The sequence below is a fragment of the Coturnix japonica genome, chromosome Z, assembly GCF_054131305.1.
Source record: "Coturnix japonica strain WE chromosome Z, WE-NBRP24, whole genome shotgun sequence".
Classification (NCBI taxonomy): Eukaryota; Metazoa; Chordata; class Aves; order Galliformes; family Phasianidae; genus Coturnix; species Coturnix japonica.
Genome location: NC_140702.1, coordinates 37,424,079 through 37,442,971, shown reverse-complemented (window position 1 = coordinate 37,442,971; position 18,893 = coordinate 37,424,079). Strand labels below are relative to the sequence as shown.

The window sequence follows — 18,893 nt, the reverse complement described above, 5'->3', positions numbered from 1 at the left end:
AAGTCAAGTGAGTTTGACTTTTGTTGATTCTGAAAGGTTTTTGAATGGTCACTGAGGTACTGATGACTGTTTTAATTGACAATTGCATTTAAATATTTGCCAGCCCTGGAATCTGAGTTTGAAATCTGTGATTCCTTTAGTGTGATTAGCTTTTTAAGTACAGTATTTTTCACAGCTGTCATTCAGAACTGTTGTTTTGTAATGTACTCTTTTTTTTTCTCTTTCCTTTAAGACAAAAGTTCTGAAAATCCTCACTGCTGAGTGTTAGCTGAAATGGAGCAGTTAGTTGAAATGGATCCCTTAAGTGCAGTGTGTCAGGCTACTAATAATTCTTTTTTCACTTCAGACATATCTCGCAAAATGGATAGAAAAAACAGGTGATCTGAAAAGAAGAAATAATTACCAAGTAGTTATAGTTATTTGTAGTGTCAGATACTTTTAAATTACTTAAGTAACATGTCATGCGAATTTCTCAGTGTTTAAGAACAATTAAAAAGCAACAGCTTAATCACACATGCCGATGGGAATAATGGAAGGAATGAGAATAAATTAGTTATTAGTTTCTCCAGAATTAAGCTTTATTTCTGTAATTGTTCAAATTTGTTCTCTCTATACTTCATGAGTCTACCAAAAATCTTTTTGGATGATGAAAACATGTAGGAAGTATCAAGCGTGGCACTGCACAGAATGACTGGAACTCTGTACAGGAATCAGATAAGATGATAATGAAGTTCCACTTGTTTTGTTGGAGATATAGCTTCTTTTTTCAGTACTTTACTGCAGCAAACAGGAATTAAGAAAATAATGAGGAAGTTATTTCAGATTTCTGTGGTGATAATTGAAACCAAGTTGCTACTCATGTGGGCAGTTTGCTGCTTCTGACAGCCACGGAAATCTGTCCTACCCTTTCCTGAATGTGTTTAACGTCAAAAAAAAAATAAAAAATGGAGAATGGTGATATGATGTGTCACTCAGACCTGCCAGAACAAGAAATGGAGTGCAGGATGAGAAGAGTTGGTAAAGCTTTGGAAATAGGGCAGAAAGGTGAAAATGCAGTTGCATTTATCCTGATGAAAATTACTGTTCTGATGTTAATATACTATGAATTTTAAATAACACATTTAGCAGTTGAATTCTGAAGCCTGCCTTCTTCAGTGACTGTCAAGCAACAGTTAAAGTAGTGAGCTTTATGAGTAGTATCATAACGTTATTTATTTGTTTGTTTATTTTGTGAGCTGTTCTCATCCTCATCATTATTACATTTTACTTCTTGTTTGTTTTAATCAATACTTCTGTGGTGTTTTTAAGTCTAAAGAAATTAAAGCTTTCCGTGAAGGTTACCTTTTGTGTATGTAGGTGAACCCTCTTATAATGTTTATAGTCTTGTAATAGATACGATGTGTCAAGAAGCATCTAAGAACAAGACACTTTCACAACCTAAGTGTTCTCCTTGGAAAATATTTTGAGATGAAGCTGTTGATAGGTTATTCACAGGTGGCATAACTGGCAGTCACACAACACATTCTTTCTCAGTGAGAGTCCTAATTCTGGCAAGAGAAATTGGGATTTGTAGTTGTTGTGTCAGCTTCACAGAAAAAAAAAAAAAAAAGGAAAAGAAAAAGAAGTCAAACGCAAAAGAAGGAAGAAAATCTCAGAGCATTTTAACTGGTCTGTCATGTCAGATGTCAGCAAGCGTACCTGGGGGCTTAACCCCTACCTGGTGGTGGTTTCACTGCTCTGGTAACACACTGCATGGGACCTGTGGTGTGTCTGAGGCAACTGGGCAGTGATCCAGCTAAAGTCCACGTTAGAGCTAGTGTGGGAGCAACAAAATGTCCTTTGGCACTCAGCTACTGCCAGGGCTCTAGTGCAACTGGCTAGCTATTTCTGTCTTCCAATGGGCCCTGACTTGACCTTCCTTCCCTTCTCTGCAGAGGCGGTGGTCTCCCCATGCATTGTTGTGTTAAGTATCTCACCAGAAACCAGCTCATTTGATTGATAGATCGTCCTTGTCTCATACATTAAGAGTACCAGTATATAAGCTTTAAGCATCTATATTAAGGTTTTCAAATAATTTCTTCTTTACATTATAGAAAAAAGGTTTTAAAAGGAGCTAAGTGAGCAGTTTGAATGCCCATAGTGGAGACAAATACATAATTATGTTTTCTAAAATAGGCTTGAAGAAAAACTTCATCAGTATTTGTCCTTTTACCTCTATGTTTCTCTCTTCTTAGGGCATACTCATTTCATGTAAGTGCAGATGGCCAAATGCAGCCTGTTCCTTTCCCTCCCGATGCCCTCATTGGTCCGGGAATCCCTCGCCATGCCCGTCAGATCAACACTCTGAACCATGGGGAAGTTGTGTGTGCAGTTACCATCAGCAACCCCACAAGACATGTGTACACGGGTGGCAAGGGGTGCGTCAAAGTCTGGGATATCAGCCACCCTGGCAACAAGAGCCCTGTCTCTCAGCTCGACTGCCTGGTAAGTGAATGGTAGCTTATGATGATAAGAAAAAGACAGCAGGTTGTGTCAAGATTGAAATTATACTGTTAAGGTAAAAAAAAAACATAACAAACAAACAAAAAACAGTGGCTATTTGAGTGCTATCATTGGTATCAAAGCTTGATATTTTATTTTTAATGTTGTTTCTTTTAGAATAAAGTTTGAAGTGTGTTCCTTGTAATACTTGTGTTGTTTTCCCCAAAGTGAATCAAAACATCTTTAATATCCTAAAATGGTATTGGTAGGGGAAAAGATCAAAGACAGTACAGCAGATATTGTTTATAAACTTTGACATTTGTTGGCAGTGTTAAAGCTTGATAGCCCATCATGCTAAAAATTCCTTTCTTGCAGCTGTATCCTCAGAGAATATTGAAGATAGTCATGTATTTTGCGTCTGTGTATGTGTGTGAATGCTTTGCCCTGTCTTAATGTGACAATTAAAAATATCCCAGAGTGTTATTCACAAATTATTTGAATGTGCTAACAAGATGAACCATTGTTAGCTGTATTTCTCATGTCATTTACCAGTTCTTGGTAAGATGTTGCATCTTGTTACAAAGGTAGTAAAATGAGAACAGTGCAGCACTTGTAGACATATAATGAATTGCTACACAAATCGCTACACAAATGAAGAAAATTGCCCAAATATTTTTCTCTGACATTTCCTAGATGGTGGCAGTAAGTCTCACTGGAGCAGAGCAGGGGGATGTGCAGGGAATTTGGTACTCTCCCATGCCGAGAGGTTAATGTGATGAAATAAACTGCATATGAAAATGTAACTTTCTACACAAGCTGTTGAATACAGCTGTCTTGAATTGTTTGGAATTGGGTTCAAGTCTTCACATTTTGATGCTAATTAAGATTAAATATCTCTCACTACTGAATTTTGTAGATCAAGTTTAAGTACTTCCCTAATGTCATGTAATTTTCTGGCATTAATATACTTTATCATTGTCATAACTATAAATGGCTCATTAAAACCAGGAGGGAATACAATACTTTTATGGATTTCTGCTCTCATGTTAATGCTGTTTTCCTTTCCTCATGAGTAATTTCTAGATGGCTTCTGTCTCCACAGAACAGAGATAACTACATCCGTTCCTGCAGATTGCTCCCTGACGGCCGCACCCTGATTGTTGGTGGAGAAGCCAGCACGTTATCCATTTGGGACCTGGCAGCTCCAACTCCACGCATTAAAGCAGAGCTGACATCTTCTGCTCCAGCTTGCTATGCCCTAGCGATCAGCCCTGATTCCAAGGTCTGCTTTTCATGCTGTAGTGATGGGAATATTGCAGTGTGGGATCTGCATAACCAGACTTTGGTAAGGTAGGTCGACAGAACCAGATCACCGGGTTGTGAAGAATTAATTAGACATAGCCTTACATGCTCTTGTGCATACATGCACTCTTTTCTTCATGGTGTCAGCATAGCTGCTCTCGCTATTTCATTACTAGGCAATAACTATGGTAATACTTTGACTGAAGTCTATTTAATTGTTTGTGGGTTTTGAGAGTTTCATAATTCCAAGCCTGCCAAACTGCTCCATAACTGTTAATAGCTTGAGATAACTTGGTGCTGAAATTGCTGTAGGTTCTTGGAACAGAAGTATTCTGTGTTCACACTCCAATCTCTTTAATTAGTGTTGTAGCAAATACATCTGCAAATATGTTTCAGATACAAATATGTGTAAATCTCTGCATTGCACGCCTCAACTTCGTAGGAGTTGGGGTTGATGTTCACTGCTAATGAACAATAAGGTAGTTAGGAGCCACTTGTACAGACATTCTTCATACTCTGCACTGCGTACGTGTTGTTCTGAAATGTACTGTTTAAATATTGCACACAAAGGCCTGCCTGTTACCCTCTAATGCGCCCATTGGGACTGCTTTAAAAAAACAAAACAGCATCATTGTCCTTCATATTCTTCTTAATGCAGTCATGCAGCATTCTTTCAGGAGCATGTGGCATATCCCGTCAAAATGTGGGTGTTAAATAGTCAGCAGCAAGTGTCCTCAGAATATTTAATTCATGAAGAATGCTTCACAAAATCAAATTAACACTTGGCTGTATGGCATGATTAATTGCGCCATCAGTTCATCACAAAACTCAGATGGTCGTCCCAGGGCTGAGATTAATCTTAGATTTCCATGGCACTTTACCTTTAACGATAGTTTCAGAGAAATTAGTTGTTTTGAGTAAATAATCAGAACTGGTTATTTCTGGTATGAGAATGTGTGAATCTTCCTTTGATATTTTCAGACAATTTCAGGGTCACACAGATGGAGCCAGCTGCATTGACATTTCTAATGATGGCACCAAGCTTTGGACAGGAGGCTTGGACAATACGGTCAGATCCTGGGACCTCAGAGAAGGGAGACAGCTACAGCAACATGACTTCACATCACAGGTGCAATCTTCGCAGCTTCAGCATGTTCAGAAAAAATTTGTCATGGTTTTCTAAAACAAACCTTTTCTATAAAATGTTAATAATAATAATGGAGAAAAAAATGTATTCAAAAACACTACAAATAATCTTTCATTTAGACTTACGCTCTTTTTTTTTTTTTTTTTTTTTTTTTTAATGTGTGCCAGCTAAGCATCTTTCTGGATTATTTCTGTTTGACCGATTAGTACTTCTCCCATGAAAGCGGTGGAGAATCCTTTTTATAAAAGCATTGCCAGATTAAATTGTTTCTGAGTGCAATCTGCTCCCATTCCTGTTGATCCTTGTTACAAAAAATATTTTACAAAAATACTTTTAAATGCTGTCAGATAAGCTAGGACATTAAATTTTATAGCTTGATTCAGTGCTTTGCTATTGTGGTTTTAATTGAGCTTTGTTTACATGAACTAATTTATCTTGATTACTATAGTAATTGGATTATCATGTTTTTAAAACTGTAGCAGACTATGACGTATTTTTGCATAGTGTTAACAGTGTAGCAAGAAGTCAGTTTAGCATATCTGGAGCTCATTCCTGACTGACTGAAACATGTGCTGTGCTAATTCCAGATCTTCTCACTGGGCTATTGTCCAACTGGTGAATGGTTGGCAGTAGGAATGGAGAACAGTAACGTTGAGGTGCTGCATGTTACTAAACCGGACAAGTATCAGCTACATCTTCATGAGAGCTGTGTGTTGTCACTCAAATTTGCTCATTGTGGTAAGCAAATACTTCCATGCCAGTATTTTCTTTTCTTCCTTCCTGTAAAATTCTTTCAAGAATGTCTGTAGATGAAATTAGAGATATTTAAGAATTGGATTTCGAAGTTAAGGATTAAAACTGGTTTTTTTTTTGTTTTGTTTTGTTTTCTGTGGAAGCTCCCTGTGTTGTCACCAAACCTCTTAGTCATACTGGTTTAAAATATGACTATTCTTTTGATATGTTTATCATTAGCATGTGAATGTGGTGTTCTTATGACTGATCTGTTGCTTGGGGTGCGTTTCTTGAAAAGAAAAAGCAACAATAACATTTAAACAATCTGTTGCAGGCAAATGGTTTGTAAGCACTGGAAAAGATAATCTTCTTAATGCCTGGAGAACACCTTATGGAGCCAGTATATTCCAGGTAATAATCTCCTAAAAGCTATTTTCCACATTACATTACAGTGCAGTAGAGCTGCACGTCTCACAGTCTGTCATTAGCTTAAGGAGTTTTTAAATGGAAGTTCCTGGCTAATTGCTATATTCTGTTATTAAAGAGACATACTTCTGTCCTTTCTAAAATTTTAGTAATTTATCTCTTCCAATAAAGTAACCATTTATTCTGAAGTTATTTTTAACCTCCTTGTGCTCCGTTGTGTTCTCCTTGTGTCCCATTTGCAGATGGACTAGTGACAGTCAAATTTGGCTTGTGTTTTTTTGTGGATGAAGTGCATAAGTTCAGTCAATTGGACAGACACAGTCTTGAACTGAAGACTGCATCCTAACTGAGGGATCCTGTTGGATGGAATTGAAAACTGCAGCCTTACAGCAGTTTTTAATCCTTATGTGCTTGATTTTACTAGAACTTCAGTGCCATTAAAGGAAAGCGTGATTCTTGTCATGTTCTTTCACCTGCTGGTACTTCTATGCTGGGAATTTTTTAATTAAGTTATCTGGTGCTCCTACTTAAATGATCAAATTTCACCTGTACATACCTGTTGTAATGGTTCTGTCTTCCAGAACAGCATCACAATTTGTCTCGGCATGTGAAGTCTAAGCTCCGAGTTTTAGTAACAGAGAGTTTTCAGTTCTGGAATGACTTTGCATGGAAAAGGCTGAGTTGTCTTTCAAGGAACTTGCTTTAAACTGCTATTCCCATTCCATCTTTCTTAATGAGGGATAGAGAAGGAAACTTCTGCAGCACAGTCAATCTTTCTTTGTAAAAATGTAGTGTATTTGGGTAGTGTATAGCCCTTGCAGAGACAGGCAGAAAAGAAGATGTTGGTGCATATACAGGAAGCACTAATGACACTAAAACAGCAAGTAAAATATGGCAATATGTACACATTGTCTTTAAAAAGGCAGAATAGCTGGGAAAGGCACAAAGCTATTGCATCCTGTTGTGTCCTATCTTCCATTCACCTTCCTGTCACACCACTGTGTCTTTTTTATATTTGCATCCTTGTTGATAATGTAAGTTTATTTGTGCATCTTGTTGTTGTTGTTGTTGCTGTTTTTTCATTGTTGGGCAAATACTGAGATGAGATATAATTACTTCTGTAGAATTGTTTTGTACCTATATGTAATACAGTTTAGTAGTGTTTCTCCCTAAGGATTAAAATGGGAAAAGGAGGGAAGAATTAAGATTTCTTTTGATTTATTTTTATCTGAAGACTAATGTGTAAAATATTAATAAATGCTCATAGCTTGTAGAGCATATGCAAGGGACAGCTTGCTTTTGGTGGACTGATAGGTTACCTCCAGGTATTAGCATTAAATGAAACATCCCTTCCTTTTCTGCCCTTTTGTGTTGCCGTAGAGCTTTAGGTAAAACAAATTTGGAGAAAGTTTTGTAGCAAAAGCTGTCGCCCTTTCACTTCAGATTCAAACCTGTAATGCTGGTATTTAAGTGAGCTTTTTGTGTATTTGCTGTCTATAAACTCTTCTGATTAATCTTCAAGCCCTTTTGGTTTGAAGGATTGAAAAGATGTAATTCTCCTTTTTATTGTTTTTCTCTTTTTTTTGTAGTCCAAAGAATCTTCATCCGTGCTTAGCTGTGATATCTCTGTGGATGACAAGTACATTGTCACTGGCTCTGGGGACAAGAAAGCTACAGTCTATGAAGTTATTTATTAGAGACAAATCTAAATGCAGGCAGAACTCCTTCTCCTAGCACTTTGATGTATTTTTTTTTTTCTCCCCCCCCCCCCCTTTTTTTTTTTTCTTTTTTTTTTTTCCCCTCCTTTTTTAAACTAAGAACTTAAATGCTGATCACAGTTGTGGAATTTATTTTTACCTTCTTAAATTGCTATTGATTTGTGAATGCTCATTAAGAACTTGCGATACCAAACTGTCAGATAGCTATTTAGGAGAAGATTGAATAAGCATACTTAACAGTGAACTTGACTCTTTAATTATGTATTATAGCTGTAATGTATTTATTTTGTGTAAAGAAGGCTTTCTAACAATGAACTGACTAAATAAAGCTGTCTGGCCCGGCTTTAGTTTAAAAGGTGCATTGAATACTTTTTGTTTTTGCTAGAGGATAAATTGGGGATTCTGGAGAAGGATGTTCAAGTGATAGTGAAAACTACACTAAATAGGCTTGTAGTTTCTATTTAAAAAACAAAACAAAACAAAACAAAAAAAAAAACCCTTTTGTTATATTTTTTAGTCCTGTTCTTGGATAAGACCTCTAAGTGTTATTACAGTATAATTATTAGGTGGGAAGATGCTGTAACTAACTTAACTGTTTTAGACAGTCTTGGAAACTTAGGAAATTGCAAACTGTAGCCAGTAAACTACATGCCATGTTCACATCTAAATTAAATTCACTTTAAGTAAGAATGTGCTAATTTATATATTTTCAGTGTTAATATAGCATCCTGTGTACAGATTTGTTCTCAATGCTTTCTTGTTGATGAACATAAAGCATTTTGGTGTCAAGATAGGTTTTTTTAATATAAACACCTCTCTTTGTTATATTGTAGAGAGTACAGTAAGTTGCCTCAAAGAATCACCTTTGTTACTTCTGGAAACTTTTGCAATGTTTCCTTGAAAATGGGGATATGTGTCTTTGGGCAATTTTTCAATTACAGGAGATTATGAAAAATATTTGATATGTTCTTTGGAAACTGCACTGAAATAAAAATGGATGCCTACCAATATACAAACTACAAAAGCAATGACCTCCGAGGTAGGATTTTCAAGAGCACTCATTCCAACATACAAAAAGGAGTGGATTCTCACTTGGGAAAAGGACTTGTTTTGTTTGCCAGCAGTTCAATCCAAGTCTCAATTGGTTGTCCCTAAAATGGACAGAGACTGAGCCATTGTGCCAGAGACGTGTTATCTTTTTTTGTTGTTGTTGTTGCTGTTAAACTATGATCTGTGACTTTTTTTTTCCTTTTTTTTTTTCTTTTCTCTTTTTTTTTCTTTTTTTTTTTTTTTTTTTTTTGAATGCTTTAAAAAAAATCTTTAAGTCTGTGGATCTGCTGATGTACAGTGCCTTTGCTGCTATGGATCAAAATCAAAAGACCCGTGTAGATAAATCTTATTGTATAAGTAGAAAATTACTTAATTTCATATTAGAAATGGATTGATGCTGCAAGTTAAAATGGACTGTTCATTGAAGTTCCAAATGTGGTAGCAAAAAATGGTGTCTTAAGTGCTTAGTGTTTGATGTCATTAACAGTTTCGTAATATTCTACATTGTAGAAAGATTTTGATACTAAACTGTGTCATTGTACATAGTTCTAATGCATTGTATTGACCACCAGTACTTCTATAATGGTAGATTATTGTTTGTGCATTCAGACTTTTAAGCATTAAACATAAGTAACTTCTAATATGTATTTTTCTAAGTCTTTCTTCCCTCCCTTGTTCTTTCGTGTACAGTAATCTCATTTAGGTATGCAGAATGCTGCCTGCATGGGGAACTGACATTCAGAGGGCATACCAGTGCAGATACATGCTGTCACCCATAGACAGTGTCATGTTTCATCCTGTTTTTCACAGTCAATGAAATTAATTAATCTGTAATTTCTCAGTTAACTAACTGCAGTGGCTCTCAGCTTTTGGAGGTATCAACTCTTGAAGGCCCCAAGACTTCAGCCATGTCACCTAGGAATTTGTCACTTCCCATTTGTTTAGTTTCTCATCTGTTACAAAGATTTATGTTATTCCATGCCTCCATAACAGAGAAATTCAGAACAACTGCAGCTCACGGGCCTGCTGAAGTTTGTAGAGCTCAGCAGGATATGGGTAAGGGATGGTACACTGGATTACCACACTTGGATTTCATCATCAAGGGATGAAACCCCCTCCTACACGTGCAAAGATTTCTCTTGACTGCAGTAGGTTTTTGGTTAAGTACTCAACAGAGTTAGGATGCAGGTTAAAATGAACATTGGAAAATATTAGGGTAAGAGAAATACAGTGAAGTAGGAGAAATGTTATACACAATTTAGTAGGAAGGACGTTGTGCTAGTCATAATGGGAGAAAAGGAAATGGAAAATATCTTAAGTGGATATTGGAATTAATATTTGTCCCATAGCCTGTATTTGAAAAGTGGTGTGCATGTTACAAACTCCCAGAGCTGTAATCCTGTCATGCTGTGAGGTCCAGTCCAGGCTATCTGCAGTTTCATAAATCCCAGACTGAAAAGTTTTCATTTCTCTGAAATTCTAAAACAAGACTTAAGCTGATTAGGTCATTTATCTGCACTGTGAGTGATTGGGATACTTGTCAGTCGAGAAGAGTGTGGAGGGAATTGCTGTTACTTGTCTTTCAGAGCTCTCAGATTCCTTGCAGTTAAGAGTGAAAAGTTTTCCAGATATTCCCCAAAATGATATAACTTTTCACTCAAATGGAGATTCTCTGCTACTTAGTACAGTAATGCGTTGTGAAGATAAATTCTGTACAGATGCTCTCTGTCAGTTGTTAACTCTTGTCTGAAGAGGTGCATTTTGCCTGTTATTATACAGGAGACAACTTTTACCATTCAGATATTTTAAAGGGTAGGGGTGTATTCCATTTACTAACAAAAGGAAAAGTACCTACTTAATGTTTGCAGAAGATACTGTGTTATTCAGGCATAAGAAACTACTTTAAACTCCTAAAATAAAGCCTACATTTTAAAAGAATAAAACACTGCATATCTTGTGTTTGTACCAGAGCTAGTTTTGAAAGTAAAGTTTTAGAATAGCCTGCCATATATCTGCTTATTAATATTTTTCTGAACATCTTTTATGAACAGCAATCCTGATTTTTCTCCCGTTCCGGGTTCAGTGCACGGGAGAGGTGTTACAGAGTTACTTTCAATTTTTCAGTTAAGCACACATAAGGTCACCTTCCTTTTTCATTCTTAAGCTCCACTTGCTGGTGCAGAGTGCAATTTTGTGTGGGGATGTTATGTTACAGATGTTTTCTGTACTACAAACATGTGACCTGCATTCTCCATATTCAAGTTACATGCATTACTTTCTCATTATTCCTTTTTTTTCCTCACAAATTCTGTTTGGTACAGTGATGCATTAGGAAAGCCGTTTCTTTCTAAACTTTCCATCTTTTCTCACTGCCCAGTATAGACATGTTTGGTGGGAGTACTTTCCATCAAAATGGTATTTTTTGAAAATTTCAAATGACATTTCTCATGCAAGTTCTTAGACAAAGTAGATATTTATCTCCTTTTTAATCTGCTTGGCTATACTGTGTGAGTATGTGTGTGTATATATAAACAGATGTGATTATGAGCAAATTTAAGTCTATACTTGAATAGTTCAAACAAGTCTTTTTTATTTTTGTTTTTACTCTGGGACTTGAAACACAGAAAAATTCTTTCTTATTCCTGAAAGGTTGGTGGAAACAGGAACGTACCTTTGCAGATCTTCGTGTATTTGGAGTATCCTCTTCTGAAACACAGGTCATATCGTTTTTGCAGGTGAATGTTTGCGTGCTAAATGTAGCAGTGCTCCCCCAGTTTATGCAGATGAAATTCAGGCTCATTGCTACAGAACTTAATCAGACTATTTCATTCCTATGGTTTTTTTATTGTTACTGGTGGTTGTGGTGTTTTGTTGTTTAACAGTTTGGACGTTTGAGGCTCTTCTGTTCTTCTGGCATCTTTGTGATCACCACCCCCACTGAAATCCTGACATGGGTAGCTTCTGCTGGAGGATTTATGCTCTGAAAGAATGAAGAACAAATTGCTGTTGAGTAAAAGATTTTTACATGTTCAGAAATCAGGAAATTCAGAGCAGTAGCTTGGTCTGCAACTGTTTCTCATTTACCTTGCATTTTCTATGTCGTCATGGCATCAAATTAACACTGAGTACAGCCGTGTATGGGTGTAATGTTTTAGAACATCAAGTACAGCTGCTTTGAGAGACACTTGAATTTTTCTGAGCAAATACGTGCTGAAGAAGCTCAGCCAAAGACCTGCTATTACCTGGGGTCTGTGGGAGAAGTAGTTGCATTCAGTAACGAGCACCTTTTCTATTATTAATGTTTTGTAGTGACCACAGTGGTGGTGAAATAGTTTGGGCAGTGTGGGCTTGACATATAACCAAGTTTTTATGTGAGAGTCCTCTTCCCAGGCATAGCAGGAGATGAGTCCTGGAGTAGCGTGCTGTACAAGATCATCTCTGACAAGCTCTTAAATAATGCACCTGTCGCATCTGGTTTTGAACCAAGAGTTACAGAGCATAGCCCTTGAGATTTCACGTTTCTTCCGGTATTTGGAGTACAGTGTTTCCACCTCACAGCAAGGAATTTTTATGTCAAAACCAATAAATGTTCTTACTCTTAGCAAATGATTTTCTGTCTCGGTTACAAGGAAACAGTATTATAATGTCTTTTTATTATTATTAAAAATGGTGTAGGCTGACATATACAACATGTCCATAAACCTGCTGTCAAGTGCAAAGGAGCTCTTGGGGGTCACTTTGAGTCACATGGACACATTCTAAGATGTTGTTACAGAAATACATTTTTTCTTGTTTTGGGAGAATTAGCCAATGATATTGCATGCATAATAAACACACAAAGTGAGGGACTTTCTAGTAGTTACTTCTGCATCCATGGCTTGGACTTTGCCAATTACCTTTGAATGCTAAAATGCATCTGAAAGGTAGAATCAGTAAGTACAAGTATTTAAAAATTATTTTTATATATGTATATACATTTACACACTGTTCTACAGTAATTATATTGACCCAAGTTGTCTTTAAATATCATATCAAGTCAACCATCTGTATAACATCTTCATATTCAGATAAATGAAGGGGTAGAGGAATGCAAAGTTGATCTTTATCTCTCAGTCAGATCCCTTTAAAAAACGTGCTAAGGAGAGTAGTTGCCTTGGTTTTGTTATCATTGTTCTTGAAGAATTTTTTAACAAATGTGCTGTGGCACAATCGACGGTAATGCTACAAATGAAAAGAGACAACAGGGCTTTTGCAAACCAGGCTTTCAACAGTGCTATAGACATAAAAATAGTCAGCGTGACCTGATAGATGTTACCTCATTTCCTGAGCAGCAGAAACCTGTATTTTCTGTGATATGTTTGAATTTATTTGGACATCTGTCTGGCGGATCTTAAGGAAATCATGATGGGTTTCAGCAGTTCTGGTTTGGGTTTTTTACTGTTGCTCAGTGTTGGTTTGATGCTGAGAGTGGTACATTCTGAGGTGTGGGACTGTGGGGCCACAGTTGGAGGCATTGGGTAGAGCCCCACCTCTGTGCTGCCTCCTGGCAGCTCATGAGATTGAGTAAGCCCTGAGGAAAGCGTTGCTGTTCTTCTGCTCTGAAATAGCTACCTAAATACTAGGTATCTTTTGTTTATAAAGATTTGTCACAGCTGAACTGAAATGTAAGGAGACATTTTCTGCTGAGACAAGAACAAGGATAACCTCTGGGGAATCAAGTGTTTCAAGGCCTTATTGAGCACGAGTGTGCAAAGAAGGCAGTTGCACTGCTCCTTTATTGATGGTCAGTATTAATACTGCCCAGTCGCTGAAAGCTGCTTATGTAGCAAGGGGAGAAAATCCTGAAATACATGGTATGAAGTTAATGGACTTACTTGTATTTCAGCCTGGCTTTTAGGTATCAGGTATGAAGTCCAATTTACATTCATCCTAAAACACAAAGATGGCAAGGTTTTCTTACAGAAAGTAATGAGGTTGAAAGAATGAAGGAGGTTAGTTACTGGGTTTCACTTTGTAGCACGTGAAGCAATAGTATACAGAAAATTCTGCCTATTTTACAGCAAAACCTTCTATGTGTGTACAATGATGATAATATTTCAATAAAAAGAAAAAAAAAATTGCAGAGCAACATTAATATTCTCATTTCCTCACACATGTTTTGCTTTTGCCTGATTTAGAAAATGCCCATCTCCTTTGGAAATCTGATTATTTCATTCAGACCTATAACACTCAAAATAACTTCTTTGCATTGTACCTAATGTGTGTGTGTGCATCTGACTTTGCTGCTGCTTTCTCACTCCTTCCCAACTGAGAAATATCCAAAAGCTGAAGAAATGCACTTGTTTGTGGCTTGGTCAGGATCTTGGGGACTGCTCAGCAAATGAAAGTGGCTGGCTAACGCAACTGCTGTCACAGCTGCTACAGATTCATTTATGCCTCTTTCTTCTTCTGAGCAGCCATAAATAAAGAGATGCAGCAGGGGTGGTCATCTGTCTTGCTAACCCTTTGCTTTACCAAGTTTCTCAGGTGCCCATCAGCTAGAAATGGAGAGCAGAAGGAGAGGGGAGTCGGGCATGCCAGTAGGATACAGCCATGAAAAGGCGAATGTAATCTAGGGTGCACTGGGAGAGAGATTTGCAGCAGAAAGAGGGAAGTCTTGCTGCCATTATACAAGGCACTGGCAAGACTTTGCTTGGAATAGTGAGTGCAAGTCTGGTCACCTGTGTTTAAAAACCTAATTGAAAATGGGCCTGGTTGAGAAAAGGACCTACCAGGCAAACTGGAAAATCGATAGAATAGACTGTCATGCAAGAAGAGTTTATGTTGTATTAATCTAGCGAGCTAGCAAGTTTAGAGCAGATAGTAATGCCATCTGAAAATACTTCAAATGTTTATTCATCAAGAATGAGAAGGTATTAGATCTGAAGGATAACACCATCACAAAAGCAAATGAAGAAAACAGTGCAGCCTGGAATTGAAGAGGCTCCTGTGAAGGCCTGCAGGCTTCCGATCTGGAGGCAGAGAATATAAGACCGCTTTCAGAGTAGAGTGTGAGGCATTTAAGGAGGGGTGCCCACAGCTGGAGGGCAGTGGATGTCTGCCACTCCTTCCTGTGCGTTTGACCTGCATATATAAAGGTAATGGAATTAAGTGATGTTTATTTGGAAAAAAAGTTTGGTGTGAGAGAGGGAACAAAGGAAGGTGGGTGAAGTGAGTGGGAGAGAAGGGCTGTCAAACAGAAAATACTCATTTGGAGTGCTTCACTGCTGCTGAAAAATGAGTGCTTCTTGCTAGGTCTATTTATTATGACACTGCTTATCTAAAAACAATAGTTAAAAGGAAAACTGCACATTATTCAAGTTCTAATGCAGTGTGCCACAGCCTACTTAAACTTGCTGGGTTTCTACTCCATCAGCTCAGACAAGTGGTCTGGTTTCTGTTATAAACCAAAGTGTCTGGATTTTTTTGAGCTTAGCAGCTCAGCCCATGCTTCTCTAATCTGTCAGTGGTTGTGTCTGGGGCACATGGGCTCAGTGGAGTCTCCTGGACTGCAGCTGTACAAACTGAGAGCTGCAAGCCACTCAGAGTAACTGCAGGGAGAAAGAGGGGAGATATTTTTTGCTGCACAGGAGGGAAGGGTGATTGGAGGTGGGGGCTGCAGTCAGTTTTACTAGCTGCTTTCTGTGTGCTTATAAAAGAGATATGGCCTAGGGACAAGGGTTGCTGGGGATCCCTTCACTTCTTTCACTTACACATCAGGAAAAGTTGGGGAAAATAGTGTTAGAAGCCAAACATCCACATAAAACACAATCAGTTATCCCACACCACGCTAAATTTTACCCGTCTTGTCTTCAAGATTTGGCCTTTCTTAATGCCTAGCAAAAGTAAAATTCCTGGTATATTGCCAGAAGTATTTATACACTTTGGCTGGAGAGCACTGCAGTTGGAAAAATGTGAGGGTATATGTAACTGACTTGATAGATCACCTAGAGTGTTGTTTCATGCAATCTAACTTCTCTTATTCCTTTGTTATTTTTTTCAGTTTTCAAACACTGTTTTCAGAAGCTGAACAGCAGTCCACCAGAGAAATCACTATCCATCATCTTGCATAGTTTTCCACAATCTAATACACCAAAATGCAAGGTAGGAAACTGTGAGCTGAGTTTGTGTGTGGCCTAGCACCAGTTTTAGGTTTGGGGAAAAATAATAAAAAGGTCTGGTGCAGCTGAAGTTGAGTTCCCAGCTGTTTTGCTGCTTAAGTACAACAGGTAGGTAGGGGAATACCCAAAAGAAAAATGTAGGTGTCTGAATTTTCTAATGCATAAAACCGTCACAACGGTGAATGCAGCTGGTATGTTCAAACAAATATTCAAAAAAGAGAGAAAAGAACAACTCTTTGCTCTCCTGCATGCTAAGAATACTGCAGGAGAATACATGCTTGGGTTCGGTCACCTCTGCGAAACTTTTTGTCTCTCTGTTGCAATGGCTTATGAGAGTAGACTAAAGGGATAATGTATCTACTGTGAGCTCTGAGGTATCTCTTATTCTTGACATCTTTTATAGAAGCTTTTCCCTTAGGGAATCACCTAAATTAACTGGTGACATTTATGTGGCACCTTCGTCCAGTGTACTTGACAAGCCGCTAGAACAAGGCAGGGAAAGCTTTATTTACTGCTGAACTCCAGCCATAGCAGGGTTCACGGGAGGCAGCTACTTAGCAGAGGAAGTGTATGTGCTAAAGAGTAAGTAATGCCACATGAACACTGCTGAAAATACAGGAGGCTACTTCGTGTTGCTGCTGAGGACGTGCCCCATGATACAGTTGCTCATGTGAGCAGGTTTTGATAATTCCCCTTAGTTGTTGTGCTTCTGAGCCTAGTTGTTCACAGGCTGCCAGAAAGGCTTCTTTAGAAAGAGGGACACAGAATGATTGTGGAGCACTGTGGTTTCTCTTGCTGATCCCTCTGAAAGATTGGCCCACATCGGTGGCACAGAAATACCAAATATGTAAAGAGCATCTTGTCTGTGCTTTCCACCTAGTAGTCTCAGCATGGTGTTACAGATTGGAGTGCAGAAGGAAATGTTGCACCACCTTCAGCCTGAATGCCTCTCACCTGCAACCCTGAGACTTCAGCACCAGGGGAATTCCCATGCCTGTGATAACAGTATGAAAGACAAAGGAACCTGTCCTTACCTGAAAGCATCTCAAGCTCTTGTACCCTGGGTAGGTTGTAAGATGAGAATATTCTGAGTTTGTGTAAGGGCTTTTGTCTTGGGCAGCGCTGCCTCATCTCAGACATGCCCTTTTCTCTCAGTTATAATGTAAGTCTTTCAATAAGGGATTTTTATTATTTTTTTTTTTTTTTACTTGGGTATCTGACAATGTTTTCCTGTGAGGAAATAAGTTTGCTGCAGACCAGCATGAGGTGGACACCGCAGATTTAGCCCCCTGCTCTAATGAATTCAGTGCAAGTGCTTCAGCAGTGACATTGCCTATAGGATCCTGTTGGCAGGATCCTGAACTCTACCATCAGATACACAGCCATGTGCCTGAGTCAGTCTTTTTCCTGTCTTGTTTCCTATGCTGCAGCCTCTTAGCCTTTGAGCACTGTGTGCACAGTGCCTGTGTTTCTTGAGGTCTTCATGCGTTATCAGAACAGAAGAAAATGTGTTCTGGTAGTTGGTTCTGGAGTTCTAGATTGAACCGTGAGCTTAAAGTTCCCTGTGAACTATTTTTAAATCTACATTACTGCTTGATATATTCAACTTTCATTTGATTACAGGTTAATTCGATTCTGTATTAAGGAGTTAGGAGATGAAACAACAGCTCCTACTAATTGTATACTGACCAAGCTAGGAGATCCTAAAAGTATGTTTGTTGTTGCTTGCTGTTACAGTTTGTATACCTACAGCCCAGGCTTTGACAGGAGCATGAGATCAGATGTAAATCATGTTCCTTTTTTCAGTAATGGCCATAATGGATCAGTTATTCCTCAGTGACTCCTAATCAGATATTCTGACAATGTTCTTCATTGAAAGTTACAGAATTTTTTCTGCAAAGCTACTTTAACTTAGCTCTCACCCTTTATTAAAATATAGTTGATAAATATGCTTCTTTATGAGACACTTTGATATCTATGGATTAGAAGTGGGAAGAGCGACTATTATCTTTAACTCAGGTATTCACTTATAAACCATATAACATTATTTCAATGGATGATTACATAAAGTACGGAAACATATTTTTAACATAACTGCTTCAAGAAATTTGAGACCAAAAGACAGGCTAATGTGAAAACCTGACACATCTATAGATATTCCAGAATCTGGAATGCTTGCACATTGTGTCTTATTATGCAGGATCGTGTATAAATGAGGTACCTCTCTGAGGGATATCATAATGTCTGTCAGTTGGCATTTGCCTCGCACTGTGATGTTACTCTCAGATGTAGTAGTGTCTCAGGAGGACTTAATGTAACACGGAAGCTTGTAGCAGTTTCCCGGGCAGAGCAGAAACGTAAAATATTAAGCTTACTCTCAGTCCCTAAACAGTGTTCTAATAAATACGTCATCACAACTGGAATCACATTTCCCCTTTTCTTAACCCAGACTCCAGACAGGTGAACGTTGACAAAAGACTGCATTGTAATTGAAAGCCTTCTCTAGTGATTGTTATGTGAGTGGAGGGAATAGGAGGAAGTGTGTAATAACCATATATCTTTTTTTTTTTTTTTTTCCTTTAAGTGCATCCTTTCTCATCGTTTATAATAGCAGACATTGTCAGTCATGGAAGTCCATTTTCTGTATGGTATTTGGAGTCTTGAATACTTTCTTTCCACAAGTTAAAGTAAAACCATCATTTTCTGTGGAAGGAGATGGCTAAAGCTTCTTTAGCTTGGAGGAGAGGTGGCTCCTGGGAATCCTCACCGCTGCCTTCTAGTATTTGAATGGGGCCCACAAGCACAAGGGGAACAACTTTGTACATGGTCTGATAGTGATAGGGCAAGGGGGAATGACTTTATACTAAGAGGGGAGAT

General features: G+C 38.1%; 1 protein-coding gene across 11 annotated transcripts in view; it reads left to right on the top strand.

Moving 5' to 3' along the window:
* Positions 1-9,497, top strand: part of LOC107306234 (TLE family member 4, transcriptional corepressor) — a 101,417-nt gene extending 91,920 nt beyond the window's left edge. For all 11 annotated transcript variants that reach the window (XM_015849189.3, XM_085529910.1, XM_085529911.1 and 8 more), the window contains 6 exons: positions 2,235-2,484; positions 3,584-3,831; positions 4,765-4,912; positions 5,518-5,668; positions 5,997-6,073; positions 7,678-9,497. In XM_015849189.3, coding sequence (XP_015704675.2) covers positions 2,235-2,484; positions 3,584-3,831; positions 4,765-4,912; positions 5,518-5,668; positions 5,997-6,073; positions 7,678-7,785 — 982 coding nt within the window. In that variant the 3' untranslated portion in view covers positions 7,786-9,497. The remainder of the gene's footprint in view (positions 1-2,234; positions 2,485-3,583; positions 3,832-4,764; positions 4,913-5,517; positions 5,669-5,996; positions 6,074-7,677) is intronic.
* Positions 9,498-18,893: the final 9,396 nt, after the last annotated feature.